The sequence below is a fragment of the Cupressus sempervirens genome, chromosome 11 (genome assembly GCF_028749045.1).
Source record: "Cupressus sempervirens isolate cs-2001-9-10 chromosome 11, ASM2874904v1, whole genome shotgun sequence".
NCBI lineage: Eukaryota > Viridiplantae > Streptophyta > Pinopsida > Cupressales > Cupressaceae > Cupressus > Cupressus sempervirens.
Genome location: NC_143128.1, coordinates 650,049,482 through 650,074,256, shown reverse-complemented (window position 1 = coordinate 650,074,256; position 24,775 = coordinate 650,049,482). Strand labels below are relative to the sequence as shown.

Below are 24,775 nucleotides of genomic sequence, written 5' to 3'. Positions count from 1 at the left end.
TTAAATATTTCTAATAGGAAGAAGACAATTGATGTTCTTAAGTATGCTGACCATTAACAACACAGTGGTAGTGTTTGAGGAGTCAATTGTATTGTTGAATTTTCTGAACTCAACAATTATGCCATTAAACCTATCAACCTTTATGACATTCTTAATCACAAAAATCACATCCCAAAAATAGTAATTAGTTATAAAAGAATAAAAGTCCATAATACCAAATATAGAAAAGAAACCATGATCTGATTTATGGGAGTGGAAGACATATTGCAAGTTTGTTGGTGTTGGCAAACACTGACAAGGTTGATAAGATTGCAACATTGACACTTCCTTGGGGTTAGAGTGTAGAGACCCTAATTAATAATTGAACCCAAGATGCTCCTACATCAAACACTCGAGGTTGATAATAAAGTGAGTGTGTCACTTTTAATTCTAAGAAAATCCAAAAGATCCAACTCATCTTAAGAAATCTATGAGGAATCCTCCTTTGGTTTGTCCTTCAACTTGATCAAATACTCTTTATATTCTTTAAATATTGATCTCATTCCAACTCTTCTCTTCATTACTTTATCTATTTTGTCCAACTTCTTCTTATGAAATTGTTACTTGAAATCTTCTTCATCATGTTGGTGTGGTGCTGACCCATGTTTGTTAAAGACCTCAAACACAAACAAATCCGGGGCTTAAATTTTGGTGTTGTCCAAATAGGAAAATGGTTGTTAATACAATTAATTTTCTTATAAATTAGAGTAATGAATAATTAATTATTATATTAAGAACTAATGAAGATTTATTACTGTAGGGACATGATAGGTGTGGATGCTTTGGTTGGGCTAGTGATGCACAAACAACAAGTACAGTGCGTGATGAAGGAACATAGTATGATAAAGTCAATTTAATAAACCAACCAAGATACTTCAAATAATTTGTGTTTTTAAAAAATTAACAAAAAAACTTGCTTTGATAAATAAAAAACTAATTTATTGAAAATATTACCAGAGTTACAAAAATAATTATTAAACTTAATTTTTTTAATATTCCAATTCCTATTTTAATTGTTACAACCTAACACAAAATATGCATCTTCCGACTCCTATTTTACGACACCAAACCAATCCAAATGATATTCTAGAACTTATTTTAAAAATGTGTTAATTCAAGAACAATTCTTATTCCAACATTGATGAATGTCGTATTTGGTATATGATTTCTGGGAAAGATTGTGTAAGAATTTTTTCATCAACGTTTTGGATCATACTACACGATCCATCATCAGGATGCCAGAGAGTCAATGAGAACAAAAATGTAGTATGATCCAAAACGTTGATGAAAAAATTCTTACACAATCTTTCCTAAAAATCATATACCATATTCATGGATTGGAGAAATCTGATAGCTTTGAATGTCGTATTTGCTAATTTTTGCAACCAACCAAACCCTATGAATATTGACATAAAGGAGGAAATCCCTTTTATACATTCACTGTTTTATTATTTCAAAATACACATTGCCAAACCTTATTCTTATATATAAAATTATTTAATATTTATTACTTATTTGCTCGTCTTTTTGCTACATCAACGAAGAGTACATTGAGCAATTGGGGGGGCTCATCATTAGTCTACACAAGAGGCGAACAGCGCTACTTAAGTCTGCTTGAGTTGTCTTGCTGTCCCATAGGCTATTTTTGGCCTCGTGGACGTTAAAATTTTATCTATCTATCTATCTATCTTTAGAATTATAATATTTTTCAAATAAAACGATTACCTGATTTAGTTTTAAATTTGACAGCCAGAACGACCGTTAAAATAAATAAACGACACAGAGCGAAACAGACAACGAAACCTGCATATTTTTGCTTTGCTGTAATTAATAGGATGTGATGCGATTCAAATAATCTCGTCTGATTCAAAATATTAACCACCCTTATACTAATTCAGAAATTCTCAATGACTTCTGGTATTTTCTAAAACAAAAGCCTGAAATTTTGCTGTTAATTTCTTCAAATTTGCAAATTCTAAGTCTCTGAACTCATTCCTGTATCGCAGTAGTATTAATGGAGGCACAACACGAAAAGCTGCGAAGAGTCGTGGACGAATGGCGTAGTGAAACACTGGACAAACTGAGGCCTCTGCACGACAATCCTTTTGAAGCTTACGCTACAGTTGATGCGGCGGATGTGAAGAGTGATCCCATACACATTTCCACCGAGGCAAAGGATTCTTCCAGCTTATTAACTCTTGTCGAAACTGACAATATATCACTCAATAAATTTATTACAGTGCTTGCGTTCGACTGTCTCGAGATATCTCGCCTTTCTCGCCAGGTATGCTTCTCGAAGTTTCAGCTTAAAGTAGTTTATTTATTCCATTTTTGCTAGGAGCAATTTCCAGCGTTTGAGTGATGCCCTGTGCGTGCAAATTAGTGCAATACCCTAATGTTGTTAAGTCAATAGATGATGTAGGCAGTTTAGTAATTCTGAAGGCGCAATTTCAGCTTGGGTTCAAAACCTAACCCTTCTCTTATCATGGCTTCAGTTTTCAAACTCTCATATTTAGATTTTTTAAAATTCTTTGCATAAGCTTTTTTGGATAGCCTCCAACTTATTCTTTGCATTTTCTAGAATCATGATAATGAAAACAGATAGCTCCATCACACAAATCAGTGCATCAAACTGCAAATAATTTGAATAGAAACATAAAGGGCCTGTTTGTTTCATGGAATTAGCAAAATTGGGTTTTGATTCAAAACCATGTTTTGAATTTTAAAATCAGGTTTTGAAAAAAAGAGTTGTCCTGTTTGTTTATCCCGGAAGATGAGTGGGAAGATACATCTTCAGCATTTGGTTCGTAAAATTGGAATTGAAATTTAAAAATATTATTTGGATCTGCAAACAGAGCAATGCCAAGAGCTTCACCCATTTGAAGAGAAAACCTGTATTTCATAGTTGTGTTGGGGTTTGGAGAAGCCCATCCAAAGAGGGTATGACTTAGTTTGAACTTTTGTCCAGGAAGAAGAGTATTTATTGCATGATCTCCATTTGTGGCAAGCACATTTGATAAATTGGGGAAATCATTTCCTGTGATAATAATCCTGGAGTTCCTCTGTTTTTTGTTTTTATCACTGCCGAGTCTCAAGCTTGATCATTACTTTTCTTCTTCATCAGCTGTTGTCCTCTGTTATTCATTCTCTCTCCCAAATCCGTTCTTTCTCAGCCTACTTTACACATATATTTGCTCTGTGTTACAAATGATTTGTTTACAAGAAAATTCCCGTCTTTCATGCAATTCATGTGGTAAAGAGTTAGGGATTTTTGTGCCAAATTTTAATGTCGTACAATTTTATTATTGTAACAAATGTGACAAAGCTCAGAAACTCCATACTGGCCGTGATTTCCTGCAAAATTGGGACAAAGACATATTTCAAGAACCTTTTGCAGATTTCACATTGGAAGGAAGCGAGGGAGGAATCGTAAAGGCACATAAAGCCATTCTGATATGTCATAAACCCTTGCTATTTAAAAGCCGTAAGTATTTGGCCCTATTAAATGTTTTATTTAAATTCGAATTTTCGGTAGGCAGGGAATCTCCCAAAGGCGATCTCCATTTGTGGCAAGCACGACAAGGTTGCCTTCATCTATGATTATGGCCACATTTGCAAATTGATTTCCCTTTGTGCCGCTTGTCCAGTTGGTTCCCTGAATGGCCAACCCGTTTTGATGACAGAGGATCAGCTCACAAGTTCATTTTGGGCATGGATTTGGCACAGCCCACATTATGGATTGGGCATGGATTCGACAGGAATCATTTGAATGAGCAGAAAAATCTTCAGAGCCGAATGAAACCTGAAACTTGTAAAAATGGCAAAAAAAATGTTTGCGGCATGGTAATATGGTAAAACATATTTTAGGTTAACAAAGGCAGTTGACTTCAAAAATGTTTTCAATTTACTTTTATTCTAATCCTCAAAAATCCAAATCCTGGATTGAATTCTCAATTCCACCTATTTGAGTGGAAGTGTGGTAACCTCATTTTGGAGTAAAATTAGAATACTACAATTCTAATTCCACTTTGTTATTTTTGACCCAAACAGCGAATTTAACAAAACTGGGTTACTGCAATTCTAATTCCAGTCCAATTCCAGCAACCAAATGGGCCCAAAAAGATTGGGGAATGTTATTCATGGCGACATAATCATCATGCATTGCAGGATGGTGTTTGATATTGTTAGGAAAGGAAATGGTGTAGAAACACTTTCCAAATGTCAGGGAAATTAGCAACAACAATTTCAGAGATATGCAAGTAAGTGAAAAAATGGAAAAATATCAAAACAAAGAACACGGAGAAAAACACCAGATTTAACGTGGGAAACCCTTCTGGGAAAATCCACCACCACAAAAATCCCCTCGAGTAACTTTGTATTGTAGTAAATGAATTACACATAAACTCTCTGGTTTGTGCACAGGGCCAGACTGCCTCTTCAGTCTCCCTAATTTTCATCTATATCAGTTCTTTATGAATCTTGCAGCGATTTAAGCATACTGCAATTCGGTGTAGAATTCAGTATAGAAACTGTTACATTTCAAAACGGTCTACAGCCATTAGTCACAACAGAAAATGATAACTATTCCACAGGCATCACTATATGCCACCACCACAGGAGCATTGTACCAAAATGACATTGCACCAGAACTATGGCCCTCGTACCAGATTCACTGTACCAAATTCCTCCTTCACTGTACTCATCAATACTTAATGCCATCATTGTATTCACCATACCACACTTACCGTACTGGACAAACTTAATGTTGTATGCACATGTATGGTAGATTCACTACACTGTACAGTGATCTCATGTACAATGGACTCACCCTATGGTGATCTTCATATGGTGTGCCTCTGTACATTGTGTCTCCGTACTTCATTACCTTAACAATCTCCCACTTGATGAAGTACGGAGTTACTTGATGCAACTAACAAGAGTCAGGGGTTTTAAATGCCATCGAGGTTGTGCACCATTTGAAATTAACTGTGTTCACTGGTTTCGTTAATGCACTTGCAATGTTCTCTTGAGTGTCAACCTTTTCTAGATTTACCTTTCCATCTTCAACCATGTCATGTACAAAGTGGTATTGTACGTCAATGTGCTTTGTTTTGGCATGGAAAGTAGGATTCTTCGCCAAACATATTGCACTCCGACTGTCACAAAGAATTGTAATTCTTCCTGCATCATAGCCAACATCTGAACATAAATGCTTAAACCAAATTGCTTCCTGACATGCACAAGTAGATGCCTTATACTCCGCCTTAGTTGTCAACAGCGCAACTACACTCTGTCCTTTGCTCATTCAACTGATAGCACCACCATTCGCCATGAATACATATCCACTGGTGGATCTTCTGTCTATGTCCCTAGCCCAATTAGCGTCCACATAGCCTTGAATGCTAACTGATCTGTTAGATCCAACTGAGTTACCTTGATGGCACAATGCGTACTATGATGTACCCTTAAAATACCTCAAGACTTTTTTCAGGACATCCCAATGTGGCTTGCCTGGATTTTCCATAAACCAACTCAGTACTCCCACTACTTGGGCAATGCTGGTCTTCTACTGACCATTGCATACAGTAGACTTCCAACAACACTTGCCTAAGGTACCCGCTTCATGTCTTCAAACTCATCAAGTGATTTTGGACTGTCATTGACCGATAGCTTCATTCCATGTAATACTGGAACTATTTGTTGCTTGCAATTAGTTATATTAAATTGCTCTAGAACATAGACAATGTATTTTCTTTGGCTGAGCTAAAGTTTTCTGCCAACCTTGTCCCTTCTAATTTCCATCCCCAAAATGAATTTTGCCAAGCCTAAATCTTTCATTTCAAACTTTAGGGACAATTGAGAATTTAATTCTGAAATCATTTCCTTACTATTGCCTATAAACAACATATCATCTACATATAGAGCAATAATAAGTATCCGATCACCTTCAACTTGATAGTACATGCAGTGATCAAACTTAGATCTTGTAAAACCCAAAGATAAAACATATGTATCATACTTTTGATACCACATTCTGGGTGATTGTTTCAATCCTTAAAGAGACTTCTTTAGCTTACATACCAGATGCTCTTTACCTTTTACTACAAAGTACTCTGGTTGGGGCATGTATATCTCCTCTTCAAGATCACCATGAAGAAACACTGTTGTCACATCCATCTGCTCAATTTAAAAGTCGTGCTGCTGCAAGTGACAACATAAGTCTTATGAATGTTAGCTTGGCTACAGTAGAAAATATTTCTCCATAATCGATCCCTTCCTTCTAAGAATACCCCTTCGCAATCAATCTTGCCTTGTACTTTTCAATCCTGTCGTCTAACCGTTCTTCTTCTTAAGCACCCATTTACTTCCCATGGGCTTTCTACCTTGAGGCAAAGGTACTAGATCCCAGGTTTCATTCTTCTCCAAGGATTTCATTTCATCCTTCATGGCTAACAACCAGGAATCTAAATCTGGCATATTAATTGCTTCTTTGATAGTCCTAGGTTCATCAACATCCATAAGCAAAGCATAGGCACAATTAACATTCAACATGGAATAATTAAATTCTCTAGTGAATAACCGTACCTATTAGGTTGTCGTCTCTCCCGAGTAGATCTCCTCACTTCCCATGGGAAAATTTCCTGAGGTTCAACATGGAGTTCACGATCATGTTCTTCTTTACTTGTATGACCATTCAAGTTTTCCCCATCCTCATTCTCGGGTAATTCTGGATCCTCATTCTTAGGTTCATTTGAAGTCTGAAAATCTTCCCTTCAGAAGGTAAAGGAATTTCAACTGTTTCCTTTTTCTTTCCCATCTTCTCTGATTGATCTAGTGAGGTAGGTTTCATCTCATGAAAGATAACCCTCCTACTGTACAACACTTTTTCAGTGAGAGGGTTCCATAATTTATATCCCTTCACACCAATACCGTACCCAATGAAGATACTCTTCACTGCTTTGTTATCCAACTTGGACCTAGTCAGTTCAGGTACACGAGCGTATGCTTCACAACCAAAGACACACAAATGTCTTAATAAGGGCTTCTTACCATACCATGCTTCCATAGGTGTCTTGTCAATTAGCGCTACCGTGGGAGAACGGTTCACCAAGTAACATGCTGTTGCCATTGCTTCGGCTCAAAACTTCTGTTCTAGACCAGCATCTCCCAACATGCTTAACGACTGATTCATCCTTTCCTCTACTCCATTTTGTTGTGGAGTGTAAGGTGTTGTCTTGTGCCTTTTAATGCCATGATCTATAGAGAATGTGTCAAAATCTGCATTGCAAAACTCTCCACCATTATCTGTCCTTAAGGATTTAATCTTTCTCCTAGTCTGATTTTGAACAAGGCTTTTAAATTCCTTAAACCGACTAAACACTTCTGATTTATTCTTCAAAAAAAGAAAAGAAATGTTCTTCTTGAAGAATCATCAATAAACGATACATAATATCTTGAATTGGATAGAGAAGGAACATCTACAAGATCAAATACATCAAAGTGAATATAGTCCAACAAACCAGAAGATTTTTGAGAATTGGAATGAAACTGAACACGGTTTTGCTTTCCATAGATGCAATGTTCGCAAAAATCAAATTCAATGTTACAATCAACCAACCCCTCAACTAGGTTTTTATTCCTTATGGTTTTCAAACATTTCTCATCAATATGGCCAAGCCTATAGTGCCAAAGCATTGTTTTCTCAGCAGGAAGTTTAACTTCCATTGCATTTACACCATGTGTTGCCATATTAATTTTATTAGACTTGATAGAGATGCTATTACAACATACAAGTTTGGCATCTAACTTATATAGTGTTCCAATGCGTTCGCCCTTAGCTAAAACAATAGAACCCCTAGTCATCTTGCAACCACCATGGATAAACATTACCTGAACTCCAACATCATTTAGCTTGTTGACAGAAAGTAAGTTTCGAGCCAGACTGGGTAAGTGAAGTATTCCATCAATTCCTTTTACTCTATCGTTAGGGAATTGAATTCTGATTCTAACTTTTCAAATGATCTCCAGTGTGGAACCGCTCACCAGGAATACCTCTCTGCCATCATACGGTTCATATTTTGAGAACCACTTTTTGTGAGATGTCATGTGGAAAGATGCTATTGAATACACCAACCATACGTCGTCAGACACAGGCACTACCAAGGCTACTATGAAGGCATCAGTGTCGCTTTGAGAAGATTCAATGTTTGAAGTATATTTCTTCTTCTTCTTTTTCTCCTCCTTGCAATGCTTTCGGATATGACCTTTCTGTCCCTAGTTCCAACACTTCACCTTGGACTTCCTTCCAGGAGTGGCAAATCTCTCCTAAGACTTTGACAACTTGTCCTTCTTACTCTTTTCCTTTGACCTTCCTCGTACAATGAGAGCTTCTTTGGCCACCTCGGAGGACTTTTTTTTGCTTCTCCTCTGAGAGAAGTGCGACAACTACTTGGTTCATCTTCAACTTGGTAGTTGTACTTTCGATGACCATTACTAAGTGATCCCACGAGTTAGGCAATGAGCACAACAATAACATGCAATGCTCTTCTTCATCAATGGACACACTAACTGATGTCAACTGCGCAATCACCATATTAAATGAGTTTAGGTGATCCACCATAGCCGTTCCTCCATCCATCTTCAAAGAGTACAATTTCTTCCTCAGGAAAAGCTTGTTTACAAGGATTTTCCTTGATAAATGTCTCCCAATTTCTTCCACAAAGAATGTGCAGTCTTCTCTTCATGGACATTCAATGAAACTGAGTCTGCAAGACTCAGTCTTATCAATCCTCTGGCCTTCCGATCCGTTAGTTCCCAATCTTCTTGTTCCATGCCTAAAGGCTTAACGCCAGACACAACACTCCATAGGTCTCGATCAACTAGCATATCTTCAAGTTTTCATAACTCAAAGTTTGTGCCATTGAATTATTCAATGTCCACTCTTCTTGCCATACCTGCCATCTCAAATCTACAGACAAAAAATTGCAAACTCCCACTAAAACCAAAATGACACAAAAAACCAAACCCTACCGGATAAGGATTACACAACTGACTTGGCTCTGATACCACTTGTTAGGAAAGAAAACGGTGCAAAAACACTTTCCAAATGCCAAATTTGACAAGGAAATTAGCAAGAACAATTTTAGAGATATGCAAGTAAGTGAAAAAGGAGCAAATATCAAAACGAAACACATAGGAGAAAAGCAACAGATTTAATGTGGGGAACCCTTATGGGAAAAATCCACAACCACAAAACCCCCCTCGAGTAACTGTGTATTACAGTAAATGAATTACATACAAACTCTTTGGTTTTTGCACAAGCTCAAATTGCCTCTTTGTAAAGAGCCTGACTGTCTCACATTGTTGAATATAAGATTACTCCAAAAAATTGAAGACAACATTGAAATAGACAAATAGACTATTAAGATAATATTTTTAATATCTTTGTTAAGATATTATCTCCTTAGTTAAATACTTTCGATAATGGTCAACTACTTGTTTGTAGTCCATCTTTTAGTCTAGATAGGAATTTTTCCTATCCTGTTTCTTTTGTCTTCATTCCAGATAGGAATGTTTCCTATCCTGTCTTCAGTTTTGTTTCTAATTTCGTCTTCAGTCTACGTTGTCTCTACGGCCTTGTAATTCTTTATAAGGAACACATTTGTTCCTCTGTTAATCAATCAATAATCTGGAAATCTGTTAATCTGCCAATTCTTGAATCTTGTAACATGGTATTAGAGCCTATACTTCAATTTTTTTCGAGAATTTTATAATATATTTGGAAATTATTTGCTCTAAAATTTTCGAAATTCGTTGCTACTTGTTCTTGACTAGGGTTTCAAGAGATTGAAAAATCGAAATATTGGAAGTTTTTGGAGGTCGGTTTTTTTTTCTGTCCCTCATCTGAAAAATGCGATTTCATTTGGATGTCTAGAACCGCGTTTTTTTACTGCTCAAAATTGCATTTTTCTACTGCTAAAAACCGTGATACTCTAAATCTCTGCTGAATACTGAGTTTTGCTTGCGTTTTCCACACGATTTGCGGAGGAAATTGAGTTTGCAACCTGCGATTTTCATCAAATTCGCGCTGAGAATTGTCCTCCAAGTTTGGAGCCGCAAACGTCTGCCAAAGCTTCATTTTTCCACCTCAATCTTGCCGCAACCTCCACCCAACAGTTGTAGCCCTAAATCCGACTAGTTCTTGGTCTAGTTTTGCAATTTTTTTCTCGAATCCACCATTTTTTGGAGCTTGTTTTGCAATCGGATAGGGTTTTGCCTGAAACCCTAATTTTTGGGGTCCAATTTTTTTTGATTTCATATTTGTGGTGGGTTTTTTGAGACTTCATTTGGGTCTTCGTCAGATTTTTTTGGGTACCTCGTTTTTTGTGCCTCAATTTTCAGGCGGACGAATTTGCATTGTGATTGCAAATTCCTTCTGGGTTTTCTGTCTACTTTTTTAGGCACTTGTCATTATTTTCTGGGTCAGCCTAAACATTGCCTCAAACTTCGTGCAAATGGCATCCTTGACTAATCTGATGTTGGAGGGTAGTCTACGATTCAATGGCCACAATTATAACCACTAGAAGTAGCGCATGTTAACCATCTTCGAGTATTGTCGTTTGGATGAGCTTGTTCTAGGCACAAAGACTCGTTCGACCTTCGACCAAGTAGAATAGGACAAGTTCGATGATCACAATCGAGAGGTTGTTATGCTTCTCAAGCTCTCTGTTATCGATGATTAGCTATTGCAGATTCCTTTCGACAAGTCAATTGCAGAAATCTGGAAATATCTGAAGGAGCTGCATGAAACATCTGACAAGAGTCGGGCATTCTTTCTGAAGAATCAACTGCTCTCCATTATGATGGGTGAACGTATGTCCTTGCAAGAGCATCTTACAAATATTAAGGACATCTGCGATCATCTCGAAGCTGTTGGTCGAAAAATGGAGGAAGAGGATATGGTAGTCATCACTTTGAAAAGTCTACCATCGTCCTATGAGCACTTCATAGAAACACTCAACATTACATCAATTAATGTTGATCTGAAGTTTTTAGAATTATGCACGAAACTTTTGCAGCAGGATCGTTGGAAACAACAGTTTGGTAGCAGTGCTTCTACAGCCTCCTCAGAGCAGGCATTTGCTGCAAAATCCTTTCAACAGAACATCAACAACCATCAGTCTTCTTAGCCTTTACAGCATCAACCTTCTGCTCAATCCCTGGATTGCTCTACGAAGAAAAATGTACAGTGTAATTATTGTCACAAGTTTGGCCATATGAAGTTCAAGTGCCAAAAACGTTTGGTTGCCCAAGCAAGGCAAAATGTTTCCTAGCCAACAACACAAGTTGTCGAGCTTCTTGATCAAGGCGAAGCTGCACTTTTCGCCTTCTGAATCTGTTTCTATTTTTTTGGGTTTGTTGATTTTCTCCTCAAAAATATTTCATCTTGTCTATAATGCGCAAGGTTGCGTGAGATTCTGGGTTTTACCTTTTTTTCACAAAAACGAAGTTTTGTAATTTGTTTTGAGTCATAGCACTCTTCTGGCAAAGCTTCTTGGTTTCAACATTTTGTAGATCCAAGGAGGGTCTCAGTTGTCACAAAATGCTCTGACATCCGTATGTTGACCATTAAGGGAGGGTATTAAGATAATATTTTTAATATCTTTAGTAAGATATTATTTCCTTAGTTAAATACTTTCTATAATGGTCAACTACTTGTTTGTAGTCCGTCTTTCAGTCTAGATAGGAATGTTTCCTATCCTGTCTCTTTTGTCTTCAGTCTAGATAGGAATGTTTCCTATCCTATCTTCAGTTTTGTTTCTAATTTCATCTTCAGTCTACGTTGTTTTTTTTAGAAACAACGTCTTTGTAATTCTTTATGAGGAACACATTTGTTCCTTTGTTAATCAATCAATAACCCGAAAATCTGTTAATCTACCAATTCTTGAATCTTGTAACATAGACTGCTTGCGACTAATTATGCCCACCAACATATTTAAATTTTCTTCCCAAATTCATTCTGATAAGGACATAGCTCAAGTTGCCGGTTCGGATTCTGGTTGGTATGCGGGTTTGATATTCGGGTTTGACATTCGCTCGATTTGTTTTTGGGCTGCATTTGGTTCGTTTTGGGTTCGTTTGTACAAGTTTTTTTTTTAAAGAAAAAATATATATATAGGTAAACATATGCTGCAGCAAATAAATTTATACACCACTATGCTAATATCATAGCAATTTAACAACATACTATATATATTCACGATTTATACACCACTACATCAAGTCAAAATACACCACTATTTTAGAATATGAGATTGATTGCAGTCACATAGGTCTGGTGTGTTTGCAATGTTTTAGGTAGTTAGATTGGTGCATCCCTTTTGTTGAATAACAAATATAACTATTCAATTATGATATTTATAATTTATTTATTAACATGTGCCTCTGCCGTGAATGGTGATTGGGTACCTTTGCGGTGAATGGTAACTGGTGCCTTTGCTGTTAACCTGTGTGCCGCTGCCTTCAATGGTGACTAGTGCTGCTGCCATTAGTGGTGAAGTCACGGAAGGACTTTACAAATGAATCATTGAAACGTTTGGTGACTCAGCCTCTAATTGCAAAATCATGTGAGATCAAGTAGCTCCTCTTTGTCATTGAAATATCTGATTGCATCCTGTGTTTTTTAGGTTTATCGCAAGTCTTTACATTATAATATTAATAAAATAAATTTAAGCTATTGCCGTTGAAGTCAACCAAAACAAAAATTGTTTTAAATTTGCTCTCGTGCTTTCACATTTGCTCAAAATGGAACAGTATTTGGCCCGGGTCCGTATAACAGACTTCACATCGAGTTTTACCTTAAAATTGCGATTTGGAATCGAATATGAATCGATTTCGCATATACAGTGAACTGGCTTGCGAATTTCCAGTTGCCAGAACGAATACGGTAACTAAGGAGATAGCATACATGATATATTGCTTTTTAATTTTCAATAACAACTAGCCAAAGAGTATTCTGCTAAAGTTATTTCTTACTCCAATTATATGCTTCAGCTCATGCAATACCAGAATATTGTAGAAAAGCAAGGAATGAGCAATCACTAATTTATTTAATTATTTTTCTTTGCTTGTAAAACATATACTGAATACAACTGAATAACCAAATAACTCAAGAATCTGATTTTGTAGCAGTTGCTCCAATACCGATTAATGCAAATCAATAATCTGCCCAGAATTCAGTTAACTTGACCGAGAAAGGTTGCTTCCCTCAAACAGTCACAAGCCACCTTAGATTCTAACCCATGTCTGCTATTATTAAGCTACCAGCAAAGACCAAATACCCAATTGACTGTAAATCAATGCACAGCAGCAAACACCTAATGTGGCAGCAAACACCTGATGTAAATCGATGCACAGCAAAAAACCCCAACACCTAATGAATTGCAGGTTCCCAATAGCAACCACATACCTCTATTCAGCAGTCTCAAGCCTCCAAAATCACAGTAGACAGGTTACAGCTCCACCTTAGATTCTGATCACAGGTCTTTAACAGCAATGATGCCACTAATGGCCATTCCAACCCTGATCAGCAGCAATCAAACAGTCTCCACCAGTCACTGAAATATGGCAGTGCCTAGAGCAAAATATTGGCACAAATAAATCTGGGAAAGAACGCTCCCAGGAGCATGAAAACATCCCACAATAATCAGGCAATAATATGCCTATTTTGCTATGCACAGGCCACAAACTTTGATCTCCAAAATGCAGACTTGATTCTTCACAAATTGCAATTAATCCTCCACACTGTCAGTGCCTTCCAGCAACAGTAAATACAGAAAGGAAGGGCACTCTCACAATTCTTAGGTATGCAGATCAATCTCCTCTAATTGCAAATGGTAATGCAACCAAAACTCCTAACAATACCTCCCAGCCACAGATAGTCACAGTACAGGAGACTCAGCAAAAATTCAAAGTAAATGAAATCACTATACCTCAGCAGTGATTCAAATACCACGCAACCTCAAACCCTTATACTTCAGCAAGGGCATGAACATTTGAACCTCAAGAAAAGCCACAAAGGCAGCAAAAGAAAATATATATCCAAGCATGCTTTTCTCAACAAATGGGCTTGTATTTATAACCTCCATATGCCCTTTTGTTGCCAAAATGTAACTTTACTCAAGAAGCTTCACCACACAACATTAATTAGAAGCTTCCATTAGCTTCTTTCACTTGACTTGGCTTAACTAATTAATAAATGGCTCTTTCCAATGATAACTCAACGTTCAACTTAAGTGAAATTATAAAGTTAAATTAATAACTTTATAATAAGCAATTTAATTATTTAATAATAATTTGGCCACTAAAAATATAATAACTCCCAAAAGACTCATCATTTAAATATGCCATTTGAAATAGGAGTCATACCTATTATTTCTCCATGTGACCAAATGCACTTTCCAAAAATAGAAAGGGTCCATCTCAATCAACACCCGACTTACCACAAATAGTAAGTACACAAAACTAGGCCCAAGCTGAGCCAAACGAAGACCAACCAGTAGTTTACTGAATTGTGGAGAAGACAAGACCCTCCCAAGCCAAGCCACTACCATAGAAGACCCTCTATTCACAATAATTAGTCTATGAAGATCTCAATAATAGGCTAATCTCTCAACCGACAAAAATGGAGACATTACACTCTTCAATCTCTCTGATTTTCATCTATATCAGTTCTTTCTGAGTCTAGTAGCGATTTAAGCATACTGCAATTCGGTGTAGAGTTCGATATAGAAACCATTACATTTCAAAACGGTCTATAGTCATCAGTCACAACAGAAAATAATAACTATTCCACAGGCATCACTATATGCCACCACCACAGGAGCATTGTACCAAAATGACACTGCACCAGAACTATGGCCCTCATACCAGATTAATTGTACCAAATTCCTCCTTCACCATACTTGTCAAAACTTAATGGCATCATCGTACTCACCATACCACACTCACTGTACTAGACAAACTTAATGTTGTATCACATGTACAATGGATTCATTACACCATACAATGATCTCTTGTATGGTGATCTTTGTACGGTGTGCCTCCGTACGGGGTGTCTCCATACTTCATTACCTTAACAAATATATGTTCCAATAGTTTTTAGTATGTTTTAATGTTTAGTCGTCATGATCATGGAAGCTTGATTGTCTTAAACAGAAAGGAAGAGTAAAAATAGGAAATGAAATATCCTTACTAATGGAAATAATGCAAAGACATCTAAAAGCATGATCTAATTCAGAGCGTATAAAGAATTCATGATATATCAATTTCTATTGATTCTTATTGAAAACTTTTAAACTAAGCTCATAAGATAAACAATGAGGATAGAACAATGTAAGAGCTAAATATTTTATCAGAGGAAACATTGATAGAATAGTACTTGAATGGGCCATAGCAGATTTATGGTCTTCTTATGATGAACGGGCTAGGTATCTAGTTGTGAATCACAGCCCAGGCGTATATTGATGGCTAATTAAATTCTGTTGTTTCCTTCTGCTGAGAGTTTCCCTTTTAATCTGCGATATCCCCTACACTATTGCTGCTATCCAAGCTGCCAGCGATTACTTCATAGCGCTAATCCTCAGATACATGTTATCCCTGTAGTACCAGCAGCAAACTTAACTGTGATTGAAGCTTGGGTTGACGTCCTAGCTCTTCATTACCAAGGGTTCCATCCTGGTAAGGCTATGTTCTAGTTGTAGAGATAAAAAAACATAAATCAAGATAAAATAGATCATTCATCCTCAACACTGCCTTACAAGACTTCACAAGCCAAACAACCACAAAACCCTAGATATTAGATGGTTTTATAGTAGATGAGTTTGCCACTTGACTGGAAGGACAATGATGCCTTAATCTCATTAAATCTCTCAAGGATAAAGAAATAACCAAAAGCCCCACTCATGACTGAAAAATAGGGGCAACTTAAGTGAATTCGACCCCACACACTCTCTCCTTTTATTTCATAAATTTGACGAAGTCTGGGAGATGCATGCAGCATAACTAAAACTAACTTAGTAAATTGTTTTTAGCAGCTTGATGTATTAGTTGAGGGGGGACATTACAGGTAAACTAAGTTGCCGATTTGGGTTCGGGGAGGGTTTCGGGTACGAGAATCCAATTTGTGATTTTTCCCCCATAATGATTCGTATGGATTCCAGTCTCTCTCTCTCTCTCTCTCTCTCTCTCTCTCTCTCTCTCTCTTTATATATATATATATATATATATATATATATATATATATATATATATATATAGATTTGTGTGCACTTATTCCACGTTTGGCCTGAAGGTCCTTAAGGATCCATGCGGATTCACACTGGATTCTCTTGGGTCTGTGTGGATTCATGTCATATTGTCTTCGGTCTGCATGGATTCATGATGAATTCGTACAGGATCCATATTTGACCTTGTGGATTCGCGGATCGTTATTCTAGACGAATCTACAGGGTCAATCTGGACCTTGTGCGAATCCGATACGTACCAGTTCTCGAATCTGGATTCGTATCTAGTGTGCATGTCGAATGCACGAATTTGGTAATGTAGTAGGAAATGCTATCTCTTCAAGTTCCTTGGTTTTCTATTGGTGGATGAAAGACACCCTCGTTTTCCTATTTGTGAGTAGCATGGAGCCAACTGTAAAACAAGAGTTATAAGAGAGAATGAGAGGATACATTGAGAATACTTGTTGGCTATACGAGTAGAAAGTTTTTCTACGTAGAGCAGCTGAAAGATTGTTAAAATATTTTTTATTTGAGCTATTTATAACTGGCATGGCAAAAGAAGAAGCAGAAATCGAGCAATTGCCAGATCTAACTAGATTGTTTGCATAGGGACTTTTAGATTGAAACCCGTTGTCGGCAAGGAATGAAATAGATATGTTATATTTGGCTGTGTAATTATGCCGAGAGGCATAACCTATAGTGGCTGAATGGGGGGAGTGAAATGATGTGAACGTGTTAATGTTAGCTTTTAAAAACAAAAAACTTAAGGCCAACCAATATTATATTAAATGAACAGTCGCGTCAGGTAAGATTAATGATATAAATATAGAATATAGATTAAAAAAACTCAAAACATTTCAATATCTAAATTTATAGAAGACGAAGAATGGTAAACACAATGTAGTGAAAATACAAATACAGTGGAGTGAAAATACTTGGTAATAAAAATAAGGTAAGTTTAAGTAATATTTTAGTTATTGAATCAAGAAGAATTACATAAAATTCCTAGTACATTGTTTCAATAAAAAAATTTGTTAATATTTTATAATCTATCCGCAAAACTAAGCATGGAGTAACCAACCTTACCGATGCCATGTATGCACAGTTCATCACAAGGAGCAACATTTAACATCACTACACCTCTGCACATTTATCATTGCTAAATTTTGTTTTGTTATCTTTGTGCAATATTTTAATAAAAAAATAGTTAATTTTATAATCTATCTGCAAAACTAAGAATAGAGTGGCAAATTCAAGTATTTTAAAATTGAGAATGAATGCAACATGTATTTTAAAAGTACTTGCTTTTATTTAGTTTTTAAATGTACTTGCTTTTATTTAGTTTTTAAATAAAAAGCTATTTTTTCAAATTAAAGAGCTCTTTAATTTATTTATTTGCTTTTACTTATTATTATTCTACCACTTCTTCAATGTAAGAGTATATTAACATTCAATGCTTTATGGAAAATCTACTCTACCAATTTGATAATTTATGCGAATACTTATGTGACGTTTAATTAAAGAATGTAAATATTTATAATAATTTTAATATGACTTTAAATGTATGTACTTATTTAATGTTGTTCTAATGGACAAATGATATGATTTAAAAAAATAGTTGTATAATTAAGCAATATAATATATTACAAAATACTTGATATATATTTAAAATAAATTATTGTTGCAATGTATTCATATGTAAAAAAACAAATTGGATGATATTAAATTTATTAAATACTTAAAATAAATATATAGTGCAATTTATTTATATATTTTTTTAGTAAGTAAAAGGTTACAAATTCAAATCCTACTACTTTTAAAGTTAACACATTCACTTTTTGTATAATGCCTCGCCCAAGACTAAATTTTGAAAATGAAGAGCAATGAAGACAATATCAAAGAGAATATCTTAGAATTATATGAGAGAACGATGCTAACAAATGAATAATGCTCAAAGAGAAGAAGTTAGAAGTCCTAGAAATGAAGAGCAACAAATACAACAATGCAAAGAATATGCTTGAAATTATACGAGACAAGGACGTGAACAATGACAAATGTAGAAAGAGAAGAACAAAGAAATCATCGAAACCAAATTGATAGAGAAAGATGTGTCAAGCGTAGGGCAAATATGACAGTGAAAGAGATTGAAGCAGAATTGAGACAAAATGCAGATGAGATGAGAACTCATCAACACAAAGATCTCTGGATAATCAAATATTTTGAGAAAACAAATGAAAAGAGCTATGGACCTAGATGACTTGAATGAAATAAAAAGACAACAAATACAAATATGCAAAGGCGAATCAAATCAAGGACAAGCTCAATCTCATGACAATGATGGGCTTAGTTCTGATGGGATGAATTCTATGATAGTATATCGTGTTTTACAAACACCAACTAATAGATTACAAGATGTAATGAATGTTGATTCAGGCAATTATAATTCACAAGAGGAGTTCAAATCTCAAATAAGAAGACAAAGACAATTGAGAAGAACATAAAATAGAAAGGGTGAGGGAACAATTAATATTGATGAAAATAATGGGATTGACTTGAATACTTTAGAAAAAATATTTCGAAATGCACAAGATAAACTTTCTATGCCAAGTATGTGCTACATTTGGCAAGAAAATTATCTTGTAATGAAGATTGTTTGGGTCCTTGAAGGCCCTATTTATCATTGATGTCGACAAGAAAAGAATGAACATCGATTTTCAGCATTAAACAACATGGATCCTGACCCGCAACCATTAGAACTTTCCAATTTGACACAAATAGAGGAAATGTTGATAGCATGTGTCAATGCCATTCTTCAAGTTACACTTACAATTGGAGGTCAATTTAAGTGTAAAGATCATACCATAAGTTTCCACAAGAAGTAAGAGAATTAGCCAAAATCTTACCACATCAAATAAAAGATTTACCTATCATTATTCACAAGAAGGATCAATGTGGAACAAGTTATAATTTTATAGTGAATAAAGGGAGGGTATAAAAAACACTTAAATATAAAACAAAACATGATAAGTTCTATAGAGATGTTCAAATTGATGAAAATACACTTAGTGATCTTACATGCAATTCAGATGACAACATTTTTGACTAGTTAAACTCAGTTCATATGGAATTTTATTAAGATGCAAATGAAATTGTTTTTGTGGGTCCAATAATGGGGATGGATGAAGGAAACATTATCAACCATACTACGTCAATGGCCTCTAAACCACCAAATGCGTGAAGATAGATGAAAGTAATTCATGCATGGATAAATAACCCAAATCCTGGATCATTAATTGATTGGCCAGGAATTGGAACATCTCAAATAATATAGGATGTTTCATTGCATCAAAATGTTAAGGAGTTTGATAATAATATTCATTTATTTGCAACAAATGATAATGTGCATAACCATAACAAAAAGGAATTATATTCAGTAAAAAAAACAGTTGCCCATAGCATTGCATCAAAGTACTAGTCTAGGAGGAGGTCAAAATGATGAATTATTTCTTGCTAAGGATGCAAGGGTCATGTTAACATCTATTTTATGGATAGGAGGACTTGTCAATGGAGCTTTGGGATACATTCGAAATATCATATATAGGCTTGGAAATGCCCCACCAAATCTACCAACATATGTTATGCTTGAATTTGACAATCTCTCTAGAATGCCATTTGAGGATGAATCTCCAAAAGTAATTCCCATTTCTCCAATACAAAGGGGGCGCACACGTCAATTGCCCGTACATTTGGCTTGGACATTAACTTTCCATAAATCATAGGGATTAATGCTTTCCAAGGCACCAATTGACATTGGACCAAGAGAAGGGCAAGACTAACATTTGTTGCTATATCATGAGTTAAGTCTTTGGATGGACTTATAATTTCACCACCATTTTCTTATGATCGTTATGAAAAGATGAAGCCAGGGAAGCAACTCGCAAAAAGGAAAGCAGAGGAAGAAAGACTAAAATCTTTGGAAGGAGATTAATTGTATAAAATGTATTTACTATATTACAATATTTATAAAGCATAAGGATTATGACAAGCATCATGCCTTAAAAAAGCATATTTCAAATTAATAATTTTAAGGATTACATGTGGCGTTGTAGATGCTACTAGCTTAGTTACCTTTATACATCTATCTAAAGGACGCCGAGATATATCGGTCTCGATGCGCCTATTCTAATAAATAGCTTAGATATCTTTATACATCTATCTAAAAGATGCCAAGATATATCAATCTCGAGGCGCCTATCTATTCTCAATAACTATTTATTGGAATAGGTGCATCGAGACTGATATCTCTCGGTGTCTTTTAGATAGATGTATAAAGATATCTAAGCTAGTGAATATATAAAAATTATGTTTTGACTTTGTGTATTTCAGTCCCTTACTGGTTGTTAGTTTTTTGTTAGTAGGTACTGATGGTTATTAAAAAAATTCGGAACTTACAAATCTTATTAATTTTATATGATGGAGTATCCCTCTTTGTCTTGGACAACGAGAACCATGCAATGGTGATCTTTGATATGTATGCTATACTTGATCCTCTCAGAGGTGGCAATGTAAATTATACAAACTTGCTTTTTCCTAGAATCTTTTATAAATATTCCATGAACATGGGATTCAATTCCGATTATTCCTATCAGTTCTATATGTATATTCATTTGGTGGTGTATTTGATGTCATACCTAACTGCTCTATATTTGAGTGTATTCCACTGATCTAATTATTGATGAGTAATTTTGTGATGATGCCAGAAAAGGAATTGATTTCTCCTATTTATCTTTGCAAGTTTGAAAGGTTGCGACCTTTGAATTTGTGAAAGGCATCATTTATTTTATATAATTCTTCATAACCAATCTGTTCTCCTATCTTAGTTATTATTTTCATTATTGATTATTTTGTTGAAGTTGTTGACTTGAAACTTAATTGATTTCCTAGTTAGTCATTGCCTTCCTTGGTCATATTGATTACTTTTCATATTGATTACTTGTAACATGGGCATATATGGCATTCAATGATGCCTACATTCTCGATGGAACTGGTGGTAGACAAACTATGTTTGTTCCTTCTGTAAGAGAGGCATTAAATTTGGAGATAATAATGATCATCTCCATAATAGTGACTCAGTAATCTCCATTTTAAACAAAAAATGAAACATGTAGCAGTTATAATTATATGGTGACTATGTTACAGCGATATCAACTAGTACGCCAAACATGGACAACCCAATAGTATTAGGCATCAATCATGAATGCCTTTGTATGATTTATTGCCAAAGCTATATAGTAGTGATTGATTCTGCATTATATTTGTTGGTGATGTGATTACGTAATGTTTTTATTATTAAGGATTCTTGTAATGGCTTTGTGGTGACGTGAAGGTGTTGTGACCATGAGAGTTATTTTCCTATGTCACTAATAATCAATGTCCCTTATTTTATTTTCAAAATTTTATATACATTTTATTATGAAGTAATTGGTAAATGCTTGATATTAGCAGAGACCGAAAGGTCAATTTATACAAAAGAATGAGACGATGTTTCCTTAGGAAACGATTGTAAAGAACAGAAACATTCTATTCTAGAGAAAGCAAAAAACGAAAGCAAACTTAAAGCTTATTAGATATTTACAATAGATAACCATTAACTAATAATAGACGACTTATCGATTATTGTAATACCCTCCCTTAATGGTTAATCTATCTAACACACCAAGCTGTCCTTTGAATTTGACAAACTTATCAGGACCAAGAGGCTTGGTGAGAATGTCTACAGTCTGATCTGTGGTAGGAATATACTGCAAATCTATAGTCCCGTCTTCAATCAGCTGTCATATGTAATGACAGTGAACATCCACATGCTTGGTTCGTTCTTCAACAATTATTTTTAGGTGCGAAAATGTTCAAGTAATTAAGCAAAATATGAAATTACAAAAAAAAAAAAAAAATGTACTTGGGGAAGATGAATAGGTTTGAAAATTGGAATACCTTTCCAACTTTGCAAGAATTGGAGATATAGGCAAAAAGTTGTGAGCTCGGAAGTAAAAAAATGGTGATCTAGCGTCGATAGGTATAAAGTGTTTTAACAGAAAAATATGATGATGAGACCCACACCATTTGAAAGTTCACAGGAGTACCTTTTTAATTTTAAGAATATATATTTTGACAATCATGCATTGAACAGTTCTAGATAATAACTGACTAAAATGGTTCTTTGATGGTGTATGCTCTGCATGATGGTTTCCCTTTGAAATTTCTATCTGATGATTTATCCCATAAAAATGCTTATCTGATGTCCTATGACCTACATGAGGATTTACTTTTTAAAGTCCTATCCACTGATTTATCCTTGTTCAATTTTTCTAGCTTTATGTGGATCGCAATTGGCCATTCATTATCTATAAACTTTTCTCGCTATTATAGCCTAATTACTTGTAGTCATTGACACCTGTCTATAACTAGGCAATAGGAATGGCCATGCTATTTTTCCATCACAATGGAAGAGAGTAGAATTACTGTAGAATGTTCTGATGCATGTTTAATATAGTTTTTATCCATTTTCTTATTGATTTGGTTTTATTGGACCGAATTTCTTTCTCATTGAGAAGCTTGTGGAAAATATTAATAGCTACTAGGTTATGGTGGAAAGGTTTTCAATTTTTGTAAACAGTTTGGTCACTGCAGAATTTCAAATCTTATTTTTCTAATAACAAGCTTTACCTGTACAGGCCTCAAAAAGTATCTATACAAAGCTACTCTTGTTTGGTCATTCCTGTTCTCAAGAGGTGCTATTAGAAGGAGAGCCGCAGAGGGCATTTGCTCATTCCTTACCATTTTTCATGGAGTTTTCTGAGGTTGTATGTCGCCTGAGGGCAGTACTAAACAATTTGGCGAGACAAGTTGATTCCATCTACTCAAAAGAAACAAAAAACAACAAACTGTGCACCTCTTTCAATAGCATCCACATTCCAAGTGTTTTTTCATCCTTCGCTGATGGTCTCACCGTTTTTCTTATTGTGGATGAGATTATGGCCAGAAATGCCTGCATAAAACATTATTCTGCACTGTTTATGAGGTAAATTTCTGTTTGTGTTTAGCTGTATAATGAATTTAATATGTGTACCTTATATAGAAGCCTGTAATTATGTTTCCTGGTGGATAGAGGAAATAATGCTTATTGAGAAATTTAGTTGTTATTTATTGGAAGGAATGGCGAATCACTTATAAGTTAGTTGTTGCCAGTACACTTTGTCAAGTCAATATATTGGTATAAGACAGTATTATTGAATCAAATAATTGCGATGAAAAAAATGTAATAATAAATGCTTGATCATAGTGTCGAGCAATAATTAATAATGACTTGATCAGCATTATTGTTGAAGGAAACATGTATTCATGAAATTTTATTAAAATATCACTTTTCATAATCTGTAATTGTTTTTCCTGGTTCAGATTTGCAGCTGTACTAACTGAGCCATACCTTACTTCCTTATTGCAGACTTAGTCATTAGATTGATTTATCATAGGCAAAATATGCTAAGATTCCTACAAAAGCTGGTGAGCAATAGATATTCTCCTTGCTGAAGGAAGCAGAAAATGATGGTTCATTTCCAATATGTGTTGTTGCAATAGTCAATATTAGGTAATGAGCTTCTTAGTGAAAAGTACTGATAAATAAAGCACAATTTATTGTATTCAATCATTGATAAACAATGTACATTATTCTGAAATCGATAAGCCTCTTTCTTGCTTTGTTAGAGTTTCAACTGTGAAAACGGCATGTTCGATGTCGTCTGCTGCAGAAACATCAGAAAAGTGGAGCTAAGTAGTAATACATGTCATAAATAACAAAAGAGAATGTAAATCAGACAACAGAGGTTATTATTCATTTATTTTAAATTTCTTTTGTAATAAATTAAATTATTCTGGAATTGACCTTGGGGAGTCATTTGGTGTGATGGAGCCCGAATTTTTGCAAAGGATTATATTCCCATTTGAGAGATAATGTTGGAATCAAAGGCTTAAACCAGTATTTTGGAATTAGACCTGGTGTATTTCTGAAAGCATACACATGAATAAGAAGAGTAATAAGTATAATGGCCCAAGTGTGTAGATTTATTTTGATGGAAGGCAACAATAGAACATCAATACAAAGAAAGTCAACAAGAAGTTAGACTACGCTGGTAGCAGAAGTATCACAGAACTAGCAATAAAGAAATTGCTTCATATGTGAGCAGTGGATATGATAGCAAGCAGGACATCATGAACAACCCATGGATAGCAGGGATAAATGTTTTACTATTGCATTGGCTTCCATTTTTCTAACCTGAATGCAGATAGAAGTTCACTTGGTAAAGCTCCTTCTATGTTTCCTGTTCTAGAGACATGTCACGCTAAAATATTATGTCCCTACTCTCTTAGATTCATTAGGTATGGCGTGGCTCAAATCA

The 24,775-nt window shown here is 35.2% G+C and overlaps 1 protein-coding gene across 4 annotated transcripts in view; it reads left to right on the top strand.

Annotated features, from left to right (window-relative positions):
- Positions 1-1,834: 1,834 nt before the first annotated feature.
- LOC149531442 (uncharacterized) overlaps positions 1,835-24,775 on the top strand; it is a 323,857-nt gene continuing 300,916 nt past the window's right edge. For all 4 annotated transcript variants that reach the window (XM_089808939.1, XM_089808937.1, XM_089808938.1 and 1 more), the window contains exons 1-3: positions 1,835-1,956; positions 2,046-2,323; positions 23,054-23,400. In XM_089808939.1, coding sequence (XP_089665065.1) covers positions 1,947-1,956; positions 2,046-2,323; positions 23,054-23,400 — 635 coding nt within the window. In that variant the 5' untranslated portion in view covers positions 1,835-1,946. The remainder of the gene's footprint in view (positions 1,957-2,045; positions 2,324-23,053; positions 23,401-24,775) is intronic.